Source organism: Zootoca vivipara, chromosome 8 (assembly GCF_965207765.1).
Source record: "Zootoca vivipara chromosome 8, rZooViv2.hap1.1, whole genome shotgun sequence".
In the NCBI taxonomy this organism is placed as follows: domain Eukaryota; kingdom Metazoa; phylum Chordata; class Lepidosauria; order Squamata; family Lacertidae; genus Zootoca; species Zootoca vivipara.
Genome location: NC_142591.1, coordinates 39,590,862 through 39,608,630, shown reverse-complemented (window position 1 = coordinate 39,608,630; position 17,769 = coordinate 39,590,862). Strand labels below are relative to the sequence as shown.

The following is a 17,769-nucleotide window of genomic DNA, read 5'->3' as shown; positions in this document are numbered from 1 at the left end:
AAGTGCGACCCTCTGCAGTGCAGGAATCTCCACTAAAGCATCCGTGACAGATTCAACCTCTGCTCAAAAACCTCCAAGGAAGGAGAGTCCACTACCTTCCAAGGTTCTACTGTCAAACAATTCTTATCATCATAAAGTTCTTCCTGAATTAGTCGGAATCTCCTTGTATTTTGAAGCCATTGGTTTAGATCATACCCTCTGGAGCAGGAGAAAACAAGAACATTTGCAACTTGGGGGCTCTTGAAAGTGGAAGTACATGAATTGCCTGTCAACGTCTTCAAAGGAAAGCTCAGCATTGACGGTGACCATCAGATGTGACATGAATAAGATATTCAACACCTTGGCCAATGACCTGCACCTCACAGATTTAGGTACGTAGCATGAAGAAATATTGGGCACACTGCACTACATGTTTTTTGAGAGACAAGGTTGACTTCTTTGCTCAGAGGGATGACAATTATGGGTGGCCAAAGGTAGGCACACTTTAAAATCGCCTCGAACCCCACACAGGGTGAAACATGGAACAAAAACAGTTATCCATAAGGATACTTTTAGTTTTTACTTTTGCTTGTGCAAACAGCTTAGGGGGAGCTTCAAACTGGGAAAACGTTGCAGGGGATCCTGGTCTTTCCTTATGGTGCCTGTTTAACCTTTCATTTCATGAAAGATCCCAATCACAGATCTTCCACATCACATGTATTTTGGCCATAAATGAAGTATGAGTGCTTAAAACGTACATTGACCCTTAGGAGTACTGTATGAGAAAATTCTTCAGCTTAAAACACCTACAGAGCTTCACAGCTCATGGATATGCCAAGTGCCTTAACAGTTTACTGACTCCAGTCCCCCCCCCCCGGTCCTCTCCAAGTAACTGTGCTTCCAAATGGAACAGCTCCGAAGAAAGAATTATGGTGACTTGCACACTGTGCTGGAGCGCACGACACATTTTATTAGAGGTCACGCGAGAGCGGTTAACCTCCACATGCCCTTTGATTGTGAATTCCTCAAGCCTGTGTGCAAGAGCAGAACAGCATATTTATAAACCTTTGATAGTAAATATATTAAACCTCCCTGTTAGAGGGGTTTCTCTGTGAAACTTTGGGAATGGCCCCCTAGTCCAAATATCCTACTATAATGTAAGTTCAAGTATGATTAATTGAAATAATTGCATATTCTACCCCTGCCTCCCCTCTTTCCTCCCTCTGCTTTCTCTGTTGCATCTGTTTTGAAATTGCAAATTGGGTAGGAGCCCACCAAACCCGTTCCTTGCAGAGCCCTCTCGGTGTGTTTGATGTCAAGCCTTTACCACGAGAACACTTACCTTCCTTCATTGAAAGAATCCCATTCTGCTGATTTGAGGTTTCTAAGTGGGACATAGAGAATACATGCCATCCTATATTGGTATTACAAAGAGACTTGCACCATCACATAAAAAAATAGTGGCTTGTGTGTGTTTGGGCATAAGCAGATGGTGTTATAGCAAGATATGTTCCTACCCTAAGGGCTAGGGGTGTGTATTTGAATGAGCCATATATAAGCCACAATCCTATTTTGTTTCAGTGTACATTTTGAAGTCTGTTCTACCCTGCTACTGCTTCTGATTTGTTTTGTTTTATCCTTACTGTATTTTTTTATCATAGTCAGCTGCCTTCAGTATAGGCCAGTATAGGAAGGAGATGTATGAAATCAGAGACTAAACAAAAATAGATATGAAGAATTGTGTTGCTCTGCTGGGGAGCAGAAGAGAAGCAGTAGTAAAATGAACAATGTGTTTGTAGAGGACAGAGTGTAAGATGACTAATTGCATCTCCAAGCAATTTGTGATTGGGGATTGATGACTTCAGAATATGAAACTTGGAAACCTAAACTCTAATATGTAGCAAGACTGTGGCCTGGTTTGTATTTCATGGTAAGCCCAAACTATGGCTTACCTAGAGAGGAATTCATGGCCATTTTGCCCCTCCCTTGTCCTTTTTGTTGCCTCACTGCCCTGAGCTAAGCCAATCTTAGTGTGTCATCCTAACACAGGTTCATGCTTAAGCTCTCTCCATTCCTCACTAACCTTGACTTGGCTTGGCACTGCAGTAAAAAGGGCTTGTTAGGAGTCAAGCGGCTGTGAGAAATGTTGGCTTGTCAAGGACTAAAACATGGAAGTTTGATGCCTGCAGCTATTAAAAGTTCTGTAATTTCAAACGGACAAGAAGGCCAAATTCAATGCTTTCCAGTCGTGCAATTTGTGAGGGATCATTGGCTCATGAATTATGGATAGCAGAGTCATGACCGCTTGTTAACTCTGCTCCTAGTAGTACTAGGTTGGCTCTTTGTAGGCTATTGTGGATGCAAGACAGAAAGATTAAATCTTTGGCAAGGGCTTATGTGGAACTTGGTTCACTGTTGCAGATAAAACCTATGCAAGAAGACTTTTGTATCCTGAAGAAACCGGTTTGAACGATTCTTCCTCCCTTATTGGTACCTTGGCAAGGTTTTTTGGTTTTATTTACTGTGTGGGCTCCAGGGATTTACTGTGTGGGCAGCAGATTGGTGGAAGATTCACTTGTGGGCCAGCTGTAGGCTGAGTGCCTGCAGGCAGCAATGCAGCTGCAGGACTAATTAATTATGCTGCCTCAGTAGATTGACCAGTAGATTACCAGGTGGGAGGGATTGACATAATAGGTCAGCCAGCAAGAGGCCAGCAGGGGGCTGGAGCATATGCATCTCTCAGATGGGGCCTGACCTCTGAGCTTCAGTGTGGGGCCTGACTCTACTGGCTAGCTGGAGTCTCTCGGTTGATTCCTGGTGCTCCCAATAACTGAACGGTGAGGTACATTATCTTGTTCTTATTATCTTCCTCGTGCTGTGTGATTTTGCTTAAATACTGTACTGTTTTCACAGCTTTTTATACTGTTTAATAGAAGCACTAAACTTCCATTTGTGTTGTGATTGCCATTGAATCCAAAAAAGCCCTTTTATTTGGTGAAACAACTGTCTTCCACGCTGGTTGTCAAGTTTTAATGTTTTAATGTATTTTGGTCAAGTGTTTTTTATTGTTGAGATGTGTTTTTCCTAACACTCTTTTTATTGTGTTGTACACTACTTTGGCTGCTGTCCTCATGCTACAGAGAACAGTTGTTTAACTTTAAAATTAAATAACTTTAAAATATAAAAATAAAATTCACAGGGGTTTCCTGCAATAGCATAGCTACTACCTTTGGGAGTAGATTAATTGTTAGCAAACATTTGGGTTTTTATAACTCTTTTGTTGCCTTTCTGGCTTGGCCTTCAATACTGGAAAAGTGTGACCATGCTCCAGAAGAATGTATTTATATCCCTTTACCAAATAGTTATATTGGATATTCATGGCCTGTAACCTCTAGGCACCCTTCTGACCTAAAGTCAACAATTTCTTGTCTTCTTTGCTGAAAGGCTCACAATAAAGGAAACTGGAAGTTTTGGTCAAGCAAAAAAGTCTGGGCTAATCAAAATTTGTTTTAGTTTGGGATTTGCACCAAGTAAACAAGATTAGTTAGTGCCTGATTTATGCACAAGCTAGGTAAGCTTGTCCCCCCCCATCCCCCGTGGTAGAATTTGTAGACGCTCTCTGTGCCTCCAGGGGGAGGGAGTTCCATTGTATACTCCTCCCTTCCCTTCCCTGTGCCCTGTGCATGATAAGTAGAAACTTATGATTCTGAGTTCGTGGCAAACCAGGATTGCAGACTGTTATTTGAGCCTGGTTTGTGGACAAACTTTGGTTTGCACAAACTATAGTTTGTGGTTTTGGCTAGAAGGGTTTGCAGACAGTGGTTTGCTGCTAAACCAGCATCGGGACTTGCTAATGGTATCTAAACCATGGATTACCAGTTTGCCTGAATAGACACACTTCATGGGATACACATTTACTACAAACTAGAAGATGTGAACCTGTGTTTGATTTTTGTGTCGCCTATTTATTGACTGGGCAGAGGGAAGCCTACCATTGGTCTATACTTTTATGATAGTCTGAGGCCTGTTCCTAAAAACTAGAAAGAGAGGGCTGTTGATAGAATGCTACCTAGATCAAGAACAGTAGGAAAGTGGACACTTCCTTAGGGAGTTACAGGCATTATGGCACCCCCCCCTTTGTGGTTTGTATTGTGATTCTTATATGAGACACATTGTGAATCTCTCCCCCAACTAAATACAGACAGTACATTTATCTTGAACTATTCAACTAACTGTAACATCTCCTGCAAAGAAGGATTGCTTTCTTTAAGCCAAGAGCTGAATTTACTGCCAGGCAATCTGGACAAACTTGCATTCACTCACCTCCAATTCTGTAAGTACTCTAATCTCTGTTCAGGTTCACATGTAATGTACACACACAGAATCGGAGACAGATGCATTTTGAGCCAGAACAATACACCAAGTTTCATGTTGGATTCTCAGACTCATCAAATTGTATAGAGAAGTTTGTAAACGCTGCCAAAACTTTAGTAAGATATTGGCAAAAAAAGCAACCAGGAGTAGATTACTAGATCCATTAGAACAAAGGTCTAGGAGTCAAAGCTCATGGGTTTAGCCTTTTGCTGGCTTTTGTTCTTTCATAAATATTTTTTAACTGCTTGGAATCGCTATTCATCCTTGGGTCAGGAGGAGCACCACAGTGGGTGTCTAACCATTTCCAATTTTTCTGTTTTGTTGCTATGCAATATACCTTAACTCATCAAGGTGCTGACTACTTATTGTCTATGGGCCTTCTAAATTTTGGCTGCTCAGGGATAGTAGATTCTTCTTCCTCCCCCCATGTACACATTCTTCTTTCTTGAAAAGAAGACATAGTAGCTTTCTTTCCTGTGCTGCTGTGCAGAGTGAAAAGATGTTGATTTTCATAGCAAGCAAATTTTAATTTTACCATTCAACAATCCTGGCAGTTGATATTTTCTTCAAGAGGCTATGTTAAGAACCAGTGGGAAAGGGCAGAACGGTATTGCAGAGTAAGAACCCAACCCTGTGAAGCTTTACTTGAAAGTAGGGCCCACTGATTTCAAAGTAGCAGCCAATCCTATGCAAAATTAGTCTAAGTTAACCAATTTATTGTGGCATCAGCGTCCAGGGAATAGGGTTGGCTTCATTTATAGTACAAGTGAGCTCTTGTCCACAAAAGGTTAAGCTATAAACAAGTCTGATAGTTGTTAAGGCCCCACAATACTCTCTTGTAGACAGTAGTCTGGATGCTGTGATGCACAGTTAGTCACACTTCATTCTGTAAGGAATTAGGGGGCTTGTGGGTATGATTGCTGATAAGATTATTGAAGTCAGATATGATGGAGACCCATAGCAGTGTACATTTAGGCATAAAAGCCTAAAACTATTTAAGAACATTAAGAAATCATTGATCAGATTGGGCCATAGTTACAAGCCTTGTTGCCATGATGTGAGATTTTAACAATGGGAGAAGGCAAAGAGGTACCTGTGGCTCTCCAGATGTGGCTGGTCTACAAGTCCTCTCATTCCTGATGTCTGGTCATGCTGCTTGAGAGTTCAGTCAGCTGAGAGTTACCATCTGAGATATTTGGAGGGCCACAGAGTCACCATCCTTGCCTTAGAAGGATTGACTATTCCCTTAAATCAGGCATAGGCACACTCCGGCCCTCCAGATGTTTGGGACTACAATTCCCATCATGCCTTACCACTGGTCCTATTAGCTAGGGTTGATGGGAATTGTAGTCCCAAACATCTGGAGGGCTGGAGTTTGCCTATGCCTGCCTTAAAGGAAGTCCTCAATATAATTTAATCACAGTAGTATTTTTAAAAATTTCTGGTTTTACATATCTGATGCTTTGTAATATAAAACTAGGGAAGTGACAATGTAACCTCAGATTGGCTGTTAAGCAGGGTCCTCCGTGGGGGCAGGAGTTGGGGCAGACATGCTGCTACATGAATCAGGCTCTCCTGTCAATCCATCTTCCCTGGCATGGATTTATGGAACGGCAGCAGAAGATGAGTGAACTGCCATAGGGTTGTTCCCACAATGCTCTGTTGAGTCACTGTAGGAATGTGAGAATGGCAGGTGGCTTGACTTAGATCATGGTGTTCCTGTTTACCACTGGTAGACTTGCCGGGGGGGGGGTTGAAGAGTATGCCAATGGGGGTTACTTGACCTGCCCCTCACTAGTCTGAAGCTGGTCCTGTTTCAGACAGACATCTACTCCTTGAATCTGGTGTTGCCTTTGGACCAGGCACTGGTTACATTTTGCAACCATATCTATGGTTATCTCACACAGATCTACGCTTGCAACTCCTATATATGATCTGGGGGCTATGGTTTCTTTCCTCGAGTGATGGTGGCAGTGACACCACCCTATCACAGATACAGTGGAACCTCGGTTTATGAACACCTCGGTTTACGAATTTTCGGTTTACGAACGCCACAGACCCATCTGGAACGGATTAATTCACTTTCGATTACTTTCAATGGGAAAGTTCACTTCAGTTTATGAACGCTTCAGTTTATGAACAGACTTCCGGAACCAATTGTGTTCGTAAACCGAGGTACCACTGTATTTCCCTTTTCTTAAAGGAGACGTGGTCCTGAAGACAGTGCAAGTCAAACGTGAGCTATGAACGTTGCCTTGAAAATATATAATGAAATAATTATGCATACCACACTCACTGATGAGTAAATTCAATTCATATGCCTAGCACCTGCAGTCTGTCTGGCTTGGCTGCTTTACAATTGTGCCTCTAGCCAATTTATGCTTTTCTGTCCACTCCTTTTTATAGAGCAATGGAGATGGCAAATGTAGATGCTCAGGGTCATCTGCTGTTTTGGCTGATATATGCCTGCATACTGAAGCTCTGTTCTCAGAGCAGACATCATACTGTTGTGAGAGAACAAGTCCTGGCTGAAGTTTTTAAATAGTTCTGTAATCTCCAGAGGGCCCATTAATGCTGTCTGATATATTGATTTGGTTACAGTTATTAATAAGAGGCAAGTAGGACCTGCAACAAAAAAGTTTGCACTGTTCCAGCCAGCCATGGTGAGCTACACCATTCAGTTTCCCTCTCCTGACAGTCAGCCTGTGGCCACTGAGTGTGGTCATTGGGCTGATTTTTTGGGATCACTCATTCATTAGGGTGTTGTGTTGCTTTCTTTTGTGTTTATGCAAGCGTTGGGGTCCCAGAGTCTGGTGGTGCCTCCCTCTTTTGCATGGCTATTGCTATTTTGGCTACATAAGCAAAGGCTGAACATTAGAAAAGAAAGGGATGGCGAGAATCTCCCTTAATGAACATGATTTTTTTCTCATTTTCTTGTCCCCAACCTTTCAAGCACAAGTAGCTACTTTTTTCTTAGGGAAAAATCAACAGCCCCTGCTTCACTCGGATCCACATCCACATACAGTGGTTAAGAACTTAATTCATTCCGGAGGTCCGTTCTTAAGCTGAAACTGTTCTTAACCTGAAGCACTACTTTAGCTAATGGGGCCTCCTGCTGCCGCTGCGCCGCTGGAACACAATTTCTGTTCTCATCCTGAAGCAACGTTCTTAACCTGAGGTACTATTTCTGGGTTAGCGGAGTCTGTAACCTGAAGCGTTTGTAACCCGAGGTACCACTGTATGCCAACAGCCATGTTAACATTTCATCAGAGCAGTTAAGATTTCTTGCAGTAAATGACAACAGTTGAGTAGTTTCCCATGATTTCAAATGTTAACAGAAGAAGGAAATGCATCCACAACATTATAAATTGTCAGGAAGCAGGAGGAATTTGGGGTTCTGTTCTCACTTGAAGGAGTAAAGCTGGATTTTAACTGTAATGGACAAAATGTTAACAGCTTTCAGTCTTTCATTGGCGTCTGGAGGCTCACCAGATCCTTTGAGTGGTTTATAGCAGTGTCTAAATTAATTGAGCTGAGAGCAGAAAGCCCATTCTGGTCAGGACACAGGAAAACAGCACCCCAGGTGTTTCACTTCAATAGCTTTTCTATTTTAGCAGCAGCAAGCATTCCTAACATCAGTTTGACACAGCCGACTTCTTAAAAATGCACTTTTTCACTTGCCCTTGTTCTAAACTCCCAACAAGTGAAGTACAATTGTTATTTATAACTAAGGTCACATTTGCACCAGACATTTAAAGCATTATTATACCATTTGTACAATCATAGCTACGCTGTTGTCTGTTACGGATGCTGGGAGTTGTTAGGAGATCCCTATCCCCCTCCCAGACCTACAATTCCAAAGTATACTGGGAAAAGGGATTGACTGTTAAGTCACACTCAGGGAATTGTACCCACCAGCTGGAGCCCAGTTGGTTAGAGCATGGTGCTGATAATGCCAAGGTTGCAGGTTTGATCCTCATGGGACAGCTGCATATTCCTGCATTCCAGGGGGTTGGACTAGATGATCCTCAGGGTCCCTTCCAACTCTACAATTCCATGATATTACTGAGTTATTTAAATGGTGAATAAAAAGGTCTTCATCTGGCACCAAAAAGACCACAAAGATGGAGCCAGGCAAAGTTCTATGGGAAGTTTCCAGATGACCTCTCAGAAGCATTCCTTCATTATCTAATTCTGCAAGTGAGGTGGTAGATAACTTTCCCCTCTCCCTTTAGTTATACACTAACACTGCACAGTGCAGAAAGCAGCACTCATACCTCAGGGAGCCAGAAATTCAACAATCATTTGGCTGACTGGGGTGGGGCATTGACATAGCTCTTTTTCTGCCAACATCCCTCACATTTTAGTTTCTGATAAAAGGAAATCAAAAGCCCAACATTCCAGAAATATGTACTTTATGAAAAGAAAGCTGGGCTGCTCCTCTCTGAGGAATGTGCTGAATAGTACTCCCATAGTCTACAGTTCTCACAACCATCACCAGTGGGCATACTGGCCATATTAACATACAATGCATGTGGTATTCAATTCACTTCTAAGACTCCCTTAACCTGTGAATGTCTGACTTTTGCTGCATCGATTGCCTGCTGCCTTGAATATCTTACAGTGATCACTTTTACCAAAAAGAGTATATTCTTAATAGTCTCGAAGCAAATGAAGCAGGTCTTGATTGTGTCCCACAATTGTGCACAGCAATGTCATCATTCTTTTCAGTCCATTAGGCCAACAGATAACTCCCTAGGTTTGGTTTAAGCGAGGTATGTCCAATTTTTTCTGCTGATAGGTTTGGCTTTCACTTCCTGAAATTTCCACAGATGCAGCACAGTAAACTGCTACAAGGGCATCTTTTTGGAACATATGCCCCACTCCAGCAAGTATAATTTAGGCTTCCACGTGTATTGTGGGATAAATTAAACAAAACAATGGAAGGTCTGCATTTGTTGATAACCAAGCAACAGTGACTGCAGGTGCTTCCACGCGAGCTACTTACGTCACCGACAGCATATCCCAACCATTTCTATGCTGCAACCAGTCACCTTGGAGTAAGCCCCATTGAACTCAGTGAAACTTACTTCTGAGTAGCCATGGTTTTGATTGATCTGCTAGCCACTTTTGAATTGTCATTCTTTGTTCGCTGATTTTTTTTAAAAAATGCAGAATAGGTGAATAGGCATGCTGCTTTCATATACTATGTATGAGAGCACCAAACCTATTCAAAGCTGCCTGGAGAGCAGCAAGCTGCTGCCCTGCCACTGCCAATTTGTAAAGCAGCAGTGGGGCAATAGCTTCCTCTTCCACCTTGCCCACCTCCTACTACTTCCTTGGCCACCCATTCCCTCACTTGATCCCTGCCTCCGCTTGCCTATATGTTCTATAGTTGCAAAAGTGCTGGGAGCTTGGAAAATCTTTGGCGAGAGCAAGGACAAGGTGAATGAAGGTGGAGAGTCAGGGACTCCCTGGTTGAAAAGGAAGAAGCAACAAATTACGTGTTATGCCATACTTCCCTTACCACAAAAACTAAACCACTAGGACAGGGGTCAGCAACCTTTTTCAGCCGTGGGCTGGACCATGTGGTGGGCTGGACTATATTTTGAAATAAAATAATGAACAAATTCCTATGCCCCACAAATAACCCAGAGGTGCATCCTATATAATAATATGCAAGTTGTCCCTGCGTCCAAGCTGTCCCGTGTGTCCCTGGGTCACTGCGCATGTCCCCCAGAGACACAGGGATTGGACGGAGGGACAACGGCCAACCGCCGCTCTGCCAACCGCCACTCCGAAGCCCAGTCTCATGCTGGAGGTGCGCGGTGAGGCGGCGGGGGAAAGAAGCGCTCCCCCCGGCAGCCTTGCCGCGCACCGCCGGCATGGGACTGCGCTTCCTCGGCGAACACAAGCAGGCAGACAGCCCGCCTGCTTGCCTTCCCCGAGGAAGCCGAAGCGGCAGCGGGCGCAGAGGGAAGCGGGCTTTTTCCTCCCCTTTTTCCCGCCGCCACTAAGCCAGTCCCCGAGCCGAAGTGCGGCGCGGCGGGGGCTTTTCGCCATTTGCCTTCCCGGAGCGAAGGGGGAGGCAAACGGCGAAAAGCACCCGCTGTGCCGCACTTCGGCTCGGGGACTGGCTTGGCGTGCGCGGCGGGGGGGGTAGAAGTGCTCCTCCCCCCCTGCCGCACCACGCAGCGCTGACATGGGACGGGGCTTCGGAAACCTTCTCCGAAGCCCCGTCTCATGCGGGAGGTGCGGCGAGGCGGCGGGGGGGGGGAGGAGAAGCGCTCCTCCCCCCCGCCGCCTCACCACGCAGCGCCGACATGGGACGGGACTTCGGAGACCTTCTCCAAAGCCCCGTCTCATGCGGGAGGTGCGCGACGAGGCGGGGGGGGGGAGAAGCGCTCCTCCCCCGCGCCGCCTCGGCACGCAGCGCCGACATGGGACGGGGCTTCGGAGACCTTCTCCGAAGCCCCGTCTCATGCGGGAGGTGCACGGCGAGGCGGTGGGGGGGAAAAGCGCTCCTCCCCCCCGCCGCCTCAGCACGCAGCGCCAGCATGAGACGGGGCTTCGGAGACCTCCGAAGCTCCGTCCCATGCCGGCGCTGCACAGAGCAGCGTTCTAGCGCCCGTTTTTAAACGGGCTGAATTCCACTAGTTTTAAATAAAAACACACATTCTACTCATGTAAAAACACAGATTGCCGGACTGTCTGTGCGCAGGATTGAGAAGGCGATTGGGCCGCATTCGGCCCACGGGCCTTAGGTTGCACTAGGAGGTTTGTTTGTTTTTTACTACAGTTAAGCAATATATAAATTTAATGAAATAGATAAAAAGTACAATCTTTTGAGGAAGCACATTTGTTGCACAAGACCTCTAAATCAACTTTAGTTGCATGTCCTAAATCTGCTGAATATCTTATTGAATTCCACCCAAAACTACCGTATCAGCCATCTATAAGTACCCTTAGTGCATTGGGTATAAGTTCATATCCCTTTTCTGAGCTTTTGAGGAGGGAAGGACCTCACTTAACACACCTATTTTGGGTCTCAAGCTCAGCATAATGACAGGAGACACTGTCTGGACATAGTGGTGGGATCATGGGAAAAACAAATTTTGGTGCTCATAAATTTTGGTTGCTCCGCTGATCACATCAGTGATTGAAAAATGGCAACAGAGAAGTATTATTGTTAAAAGAAACTTTAATCAAGAAAAAGGCCTTTTCATATCATAATTACATTATACAAAGGGTTTTAGTATTTTAACATCTTTTTTTGCTAGTCACATTGCCACTGTTTTTTCACACTGCATCTCAGCCAACAAAATCAAACACTAAACCATAGCTTGACATAGTGCATTCATAGCTTTTTACATGTATTTACAGTTTTAGCTGCAAGGAAAGATGTTGAAAGTGGGATGGATCAATAACCAGAATTGAGACACCATGGCATTCCCGCTTTCTTAAAAATCTATTCTGTGCAACATTCTCTTTTCCACTTAGCCTTATTTGGTGTGCCTACACAGCTCAAGTACAGACACCTCCTCACTTGCATGTGTGCCATTTGCGTGCACCTTTTTCATCACCAAAGGGGGCGGAACAGGGGAATCCCCACTTGTGCTCACCCTGTGCATGTGGGAATTCCCCTGTACATGATTTTTGTTTAAACGAGAGGCTGGGGCCTAGAGGTACATTAGATTGATAGCTATACTTCCACCCCAAGGTTCATAGTATCAGATAGAAAGCACACTTCATCACTGTTGCTGACTGATTTGCAATGACCCCCCCCCAAAGACATTCATGGTGTTTAACCTTACCATGGAAATGAGCTTAAGCCATTCTTGGGGCCATCTTTCTAGAACTTCTTGCTCTAACAGAAAAACACTGCCATTATTGGATAGTGCTTATCTTCAAGAAATAGTCACCAGGGCTCAGGCATACTTGGGTGCTATGCCATTTGCCTGGTCATTAGAGTTTTAATCCTAATGTGATGGGAAAGACTGCAGTTAAGTTACTCAGTGGCAAGAGAAAAGCATTCTGCACAAAACTGGAGGTACTTTATTATTTCACATGTTCCAGGACATGGTCCTGGTACAAACCAAGGTCGATCCCTAGGTGTAATGTATCACAACGTTGTTCTAAAAAAATGAGAAGATACATACAATTAATTCTTTGAAAAAAGTTATGCTTTATAAATAACATGCATGTACAGGAGAGATAATCAGACACACAGTTTTCCTTCAGTAAGGATTTAAATGTGATTAAAGACTTTAATCTGCTTTGGTGGTTGTGTAGAGCTCAACCATGCTACTTAGAGCCCTATATAGCTTTGATCAGAAAAAGGCAGTAGAGTTTTGGAAGATTCAAATAATCTGCTGTTTCCTATGTCCAGTCCTGTACTGAAGTCCACAGCACCCTGAGGACACGGGACATGTACAAAGGACTTTTATTTCCTAGCAGATAGCATTTGAGGACTGTACAAATCCTCATGTATTGTTACAATTTCAGTGGGAAGCATTTCCTTTAAAATGATGATTACTGGCCCAAAGTGACAAGTATGGCTTGAGAATGGAGGAGTAATAAATAACTAGCAGAGGTCAAGAAGGCAGAGACATATTAACAATTACAAAGTCAGCAGGAACTGCAGCACTAAGGGCTAATATGTCTGGGGCATTATACTTTAGAAAAAAGATGTCTAATGTGGGAAAGTTTTGAGAGGCTTATAAAGTCATGCATAGTGTGCAGAAAGTAGACAGAGAAGTTTTCGTCTCTTTCCTAGTACTAGAACATGAAGCCATTCAATGAAATTGAATGGAAATAGGACAGCCATATATAACACATAATTAACACATAGAATTTGCTGCCCCAATATGAGGTGATGGCCACTGATTCTGGATAACTTTAAAATGGAGTATTTAGACAAATTCTTGATAGCTAAACGTAACTGCCCAATTCTGAAGCAAGGTGCTCCTGGGTACTAGCTGCTGATGGGCAAAAAACAGGGACAAACTGCTCCCTCCATGGCCTACTTGCAAGATTCCTGGAAACATGAGGTAGGCTGCAATGGGGAAACGGGATGCCTGACTTTTGTCTAAATCTAGCAGGGCCATTCTATACCAGCCAGCTTCTCTATTGGCTCTCTCTTACTAATTTGATTCAAATGCCATAGGGGAGCCAGTGGAATTTGCTGCCAAGGAGTGTGGTGGAGTCTCTTCCTTTGGAGGTCTTTAAGCAGAGGCTTGACAGCCATCTGTCAGGAATGCTTTGATTGTGTTTCCTGCTTGGCAGGGGGTTGGACTGGATGGCCCTTGTGGTCTCTTCCAACTATGATTCTATGATTCTAAATCTCTTGCAGTAAAACAGTAAAATGATTTTTTTGTTAGCTTTCTGGCACAAGCTTTTATGGACTGCAGCCGTTGTCAGATACATGAAGAGTTCTCCTTAAGAAGTAGGCACATTTAACTAAATAGGTAAAGGGATAAACATGTGTAAAAAATGGGAGTAAAGGGCCTTGAAACATCTGATTTCTAAGTGGAGCCTAATGTATACCAGTTTTCATCTTGTGTAAGTTTAGGGTCTGCATATTTTTGTAAACACTTCATGTAAGTCTTTAAAGGACTTGGTTGTTTATGTTGCTTCCGTCAATGGCATTTTTAAAAGTAGAGCTAGACTTTTAGTAATAAATCTCTCATCATAAATGAATAATCTCTTGGATCTAACTATGCTTTGTTAGGAAATTATAATAACATTTGAATATGTGTTGAGTCACCATGCGTTTTATTGGTGCAATATCCCAAAGTGGTTTATTTTGGTGTGCACTTCCTAGTGTCAATATGTTAATTTTCACAGTATTGAAATATACCAGCAATGTTTTTGATGGAAACAGATCAACTGTGTGGGCATGTCATGTCACAATCTTCTTGTAGCTAACATACACCCTAAACTAAAATGTGCAAGTAATTTTACAGCTTCCTGTTCAGTTCATCTACCTTCTAGTGACTTGTAACATTATCAAATACAACAAATAGTTATGATATTTCAATGATTACTGACAGTCTCACTACGTAGACACTTTTAGTTTATAAAAAAAATTCATTCAATGTAAACAAGCATATGAAAAAATACTTCTGAAATGACTTTGCAGCATGTGCTTTATTTGTCAGTATGGAGTGAAAACTGCACAGTAAAACCCCCTTAGCATACCTTATCCATTCAGTGATTTTTCTATTGTTGAGAAATTGCATTTTCTAAACCACGTAATGCAAATTACATTGCAACACATAAATGTTCATGCTACACTGTCCTCTGCTAAATAGCCGCTGTTCACCAATAGTAATAATTTAAGAAAAGCCCCTTTTTCAAGCTCATTATATATATGTTTTATCATAATTAGGAACTTTAAAAACACATCTTGGACATAAAAATGAGAATTTGCATATGTTAATATTTTTGTATACCTGAAACACTGGGAGGAAATACTAGGTAGAAGTCAGATGGTTTACATTTAAACATCAATATAGGGTGATCTTTTTCTTTTTCTTCCTACAACATGCTTTCCCCTATTTTGTCTTTAAATGTTTCCAAGAAATCAAAGGCTGGGTTCAAATGAAATGCAAAACCATGATTAATGTTATTCATCATTTTAAAAAAAACACCACACCATGGTTTTGACCTTTCCAAAGTACAACAGTAATACAACAGTTTAAAGCTTCTTGTCCTTTCCCAGCTGGCCAAGACTCAGCTTCTTAAATTCACTCTAATTTCCATGGTGCAGCAGCCTCTTAAAGCAGAGCAATGGCCCCTAACTGTGGTTTGTCAATGGTCTGTGAATTCAGACATAACAGCAAACCACAGTCGGCACACACTGTGGTTTGTAAACCAGCTCTAAACTGTGGTTTCAGGTGCTAGTTTGTCAGCTTCCAACGAACCATTGTTTTTGGAGAGGCTTGAGTTCAGATATTAAAACAAATCATAATTTGTTTTGCCAAACGTATTATATCTGAACAAGCCAAAGGCATCATAAAGTTCAATTGGCTTATTTTAAAAAATACCTGCCTACTTAGGAGCAATTGGCCCAGCAAAATATTACAACGTTTCACCATAATCATTATTCGCTAGTTAAACTTTTGACAGTTTTTATTTTCCTGAGTAAAGTCACTGATGTTTTCAATGCCTCCTGTTAATTGTTCAAATAAAATAAGGCAGTTAAAGATAATGTCAGTGAAGTTTTTTTTTCCTTCCAGAAGTACATCTGCAGATCTGGTTTTCTAGAAATGCACATAACAAAGTTGCTTTCAGCACCCACTGTAATCCATTGTCTTGGATTTTCTAGAACAACTCAGATCGCTGCTCCCCCTTGAAAGTGATGCAAAGCAGCATATTGCACATCACTCCAGAATAACTGAGGATCTGATTAATTCAGCTGTGATATCCTTCTTTCCCCCTTGAGAATGAGAGCTGAAGCCCAAGTCAGACATGGATGCAGAATATTTTGTTCATGAAAATGAAAAGCAGATTTCTCTGATGTTAGAGTTGTAGTATTTGAAAACAAAGGCTAGCTTTCTTCATCTTTGATTTGAAAGGCAGCATATATTTCTATGGAGCTAAATGGACTCCACAAACAGAAAATTCATTGCTACCTAATTATAAAAGGCTTCCCTCTTAAGAGAATTTTGTGCTTTGTTTCGTTTTTTTAAAAAATGACAACCAGTTGAAGTCATCTTGAATTTCAATGCAAATCCTGAAAAGATCAATTTGTTTTTTCTCTAGTCCATTTGATCATAGTCTCTGGGGAGCGGTACAGGAATATTAATTTGGCATATAAATCTTCTTCCAATTCCAGTTCACCAGTCTCCCGCACTAAGAAGATGTCAGTGCACAATTTGAGGATGCGATCTACATTGGGAAGCTCTTCAAACATTATGGAGTGGGAAATCCCACTGAAGAACTCACGGACAAATTTTCCTATTACCAGGACGACTGAAGCATATAATCCCATGATGCTGCAAAACAAGGGGAAAAAAGGTAATAATATTTAAAAATGTGAAAAGATTTAAAACGTAATCGCAAAATTATGAAATGTGGATACTGAGAAGAAATTAAAACATAAAATTAAAGTGAATTATAAATTGGGTGTATATTTAATAGATTAATTCCTCCAAATTACTTTTCTTTCCTACCTCACAAAAAAGAAATGGCCCTGTCCTGAGTGAAGTATACAACATAAAGAAAGACATAGGAAAGAGGAGGGAAGATAGGGCACAAGTAACAGGGGAAGAATATGCAAGTACTGTGACACATGCTAGAATGTAGTTTCTGTAAAGGTAAGGAGCCAGATGTTTACAAAGTCATTAAGATCTGGGATTGTGTTAGCCTGCCTGTATCAACATGGTTTCATCAAATGAAGGCTTAGCAAGCTGAATGATTAGGAGTAGGGCTGGGCGATATTAGGATCAGCGGTGTAGCTAGCCGCTTGGGCACCCGGAGCGGCAACCCACTCCATACGGTGCATGCCAGCGTTGCTCCGTATGGAGCGACACTGTGCATGTGCCGTACAGAGCGTGTTGCTGGCGCTCGAGCGCCGTGATCCTCTGCTTGCGGCTGAGGATTCCAGCGCTCGAGCGCAGCCGCCAAACCGCGGATTGAGGTTTTTTACCGGGCGGCTTGGGAGGCGCCATTGCCCTGCCGCCCTGTAAAAAGCCTCGCTCTGTAGCTCGCTCATTCACCTGCTCAGTGCGCGCTTTGCTTGTTCCAGGGCGGGGGCGTCAGCAGCCAGCCACCGAGCAAGGCTTTTTACTGGGTGGCGGCTGGCTGCTCGCTCACGGGGGGGGGCACTGAATGTCACCCACCTCCAGGGTGCCACCAGGGGCGGATCGCCCCTATGTCCCCCTTGCTACACCCTTGATTAGGATTTCAACCTCACGGTGTATCACCATCTAAACATTGCGGGCTGGCAAGGTGTGGGGTGAAACTGCCTCAGCTCTCACTGTGGAAGCTGAGGAGCTTTTACCCCAGTGCCTCGCAGGCCAGGGCCAAGGCACCTGCTACCGGCCTGCCACTCAGCTGGGGGGCAGAAAAGCTCCCACCCTCCAGCTGAGCAAGCCCCAATGTCTCCATTGAGGGACAGGCAGCTGCGTGCCCCTCAATGGAGAAGTTTTTTTTTTTTTTAAAAAACAAACTTTATTTTATATCACAACAAACACAATCAATGACAATCAACAATAAAATAAAAACAATTTACAACCATAACAATGTTGCAAATGTCTTGTTTTCCCACCCACCCTCCCCCCCTTCCACCCCCTTCCCCAGCGACTTCACAACCTGGCCTGAACTAATCCCCTTTATCTTCCTTTTTATTCTTAATATACATACCTTATTTCAATATTTACAATAAGTTCATATCATTTTTCTCATCTATCA

At 43.0% G+C, this 17,769-nt stretch overlaps 1 protein-coding gene and 2 long non-coding RNA genes across 12 annotated transcripts in view; 1 reads left to right on the top strand and 2 right to left on the bottom strand.

Annotated features, from left to right (window-relative positions):
- Positions 1–2,695: 2,695 nt before the first annotated feature.
- Positions 2,696–17,769, top strand: part of LOC148684817 (uncharacterized) — a 29,515-nt gene continuing 14,441 nt past the window's right edge. Inside the window, exons 1-2 of the long non-coding RNA XR_015951442.1 lie at positions 2,696–2,816; positions 16,193–16,374. This is a non-coding gene — a long non-coding RNA (uncharacterized LOC148684817). The remainder of the gene's footprint in view (positions 2,817–16,192; positions 16,375–17,769) is intronic.
- LOC148684818 (uncharacterized) lies at positions 11,537–12,121 on the bottom strand. The gene is made up of 2 exons (XR_015951441.1): positions 11,892–12,121; positions 11,537–11,854 (listed from the first exon to the last, which is right to left on the bottom strand). It is a non-coding gene; the product is annotated as an uncharacterized LOC148684818 (long non-coding RNA).
- Positions 14,484–17,769, bottom strand: part of PIEZO2 (piezo type mechanosensitive ion channel component 2) — a 221,849-nt gene continuing 218,563 nt past the window's right edge. For all 10 annotated transcript variants that reach the window (XM_088675321.1, XM_088675325.1, XM_035124928.3 and 7 more), the window contains one exon: positions 14,484–16,352. In XM_088675321.1, coding sequence (XP_088531447.1) covers positions 16,100–16,352 — 253 coding nt within the window. In that variant the 3' untranslated portion in view covers positions 14,484–16,099. The remainder of the gene's footprint in view (positions 16,353–17,769) is intronic.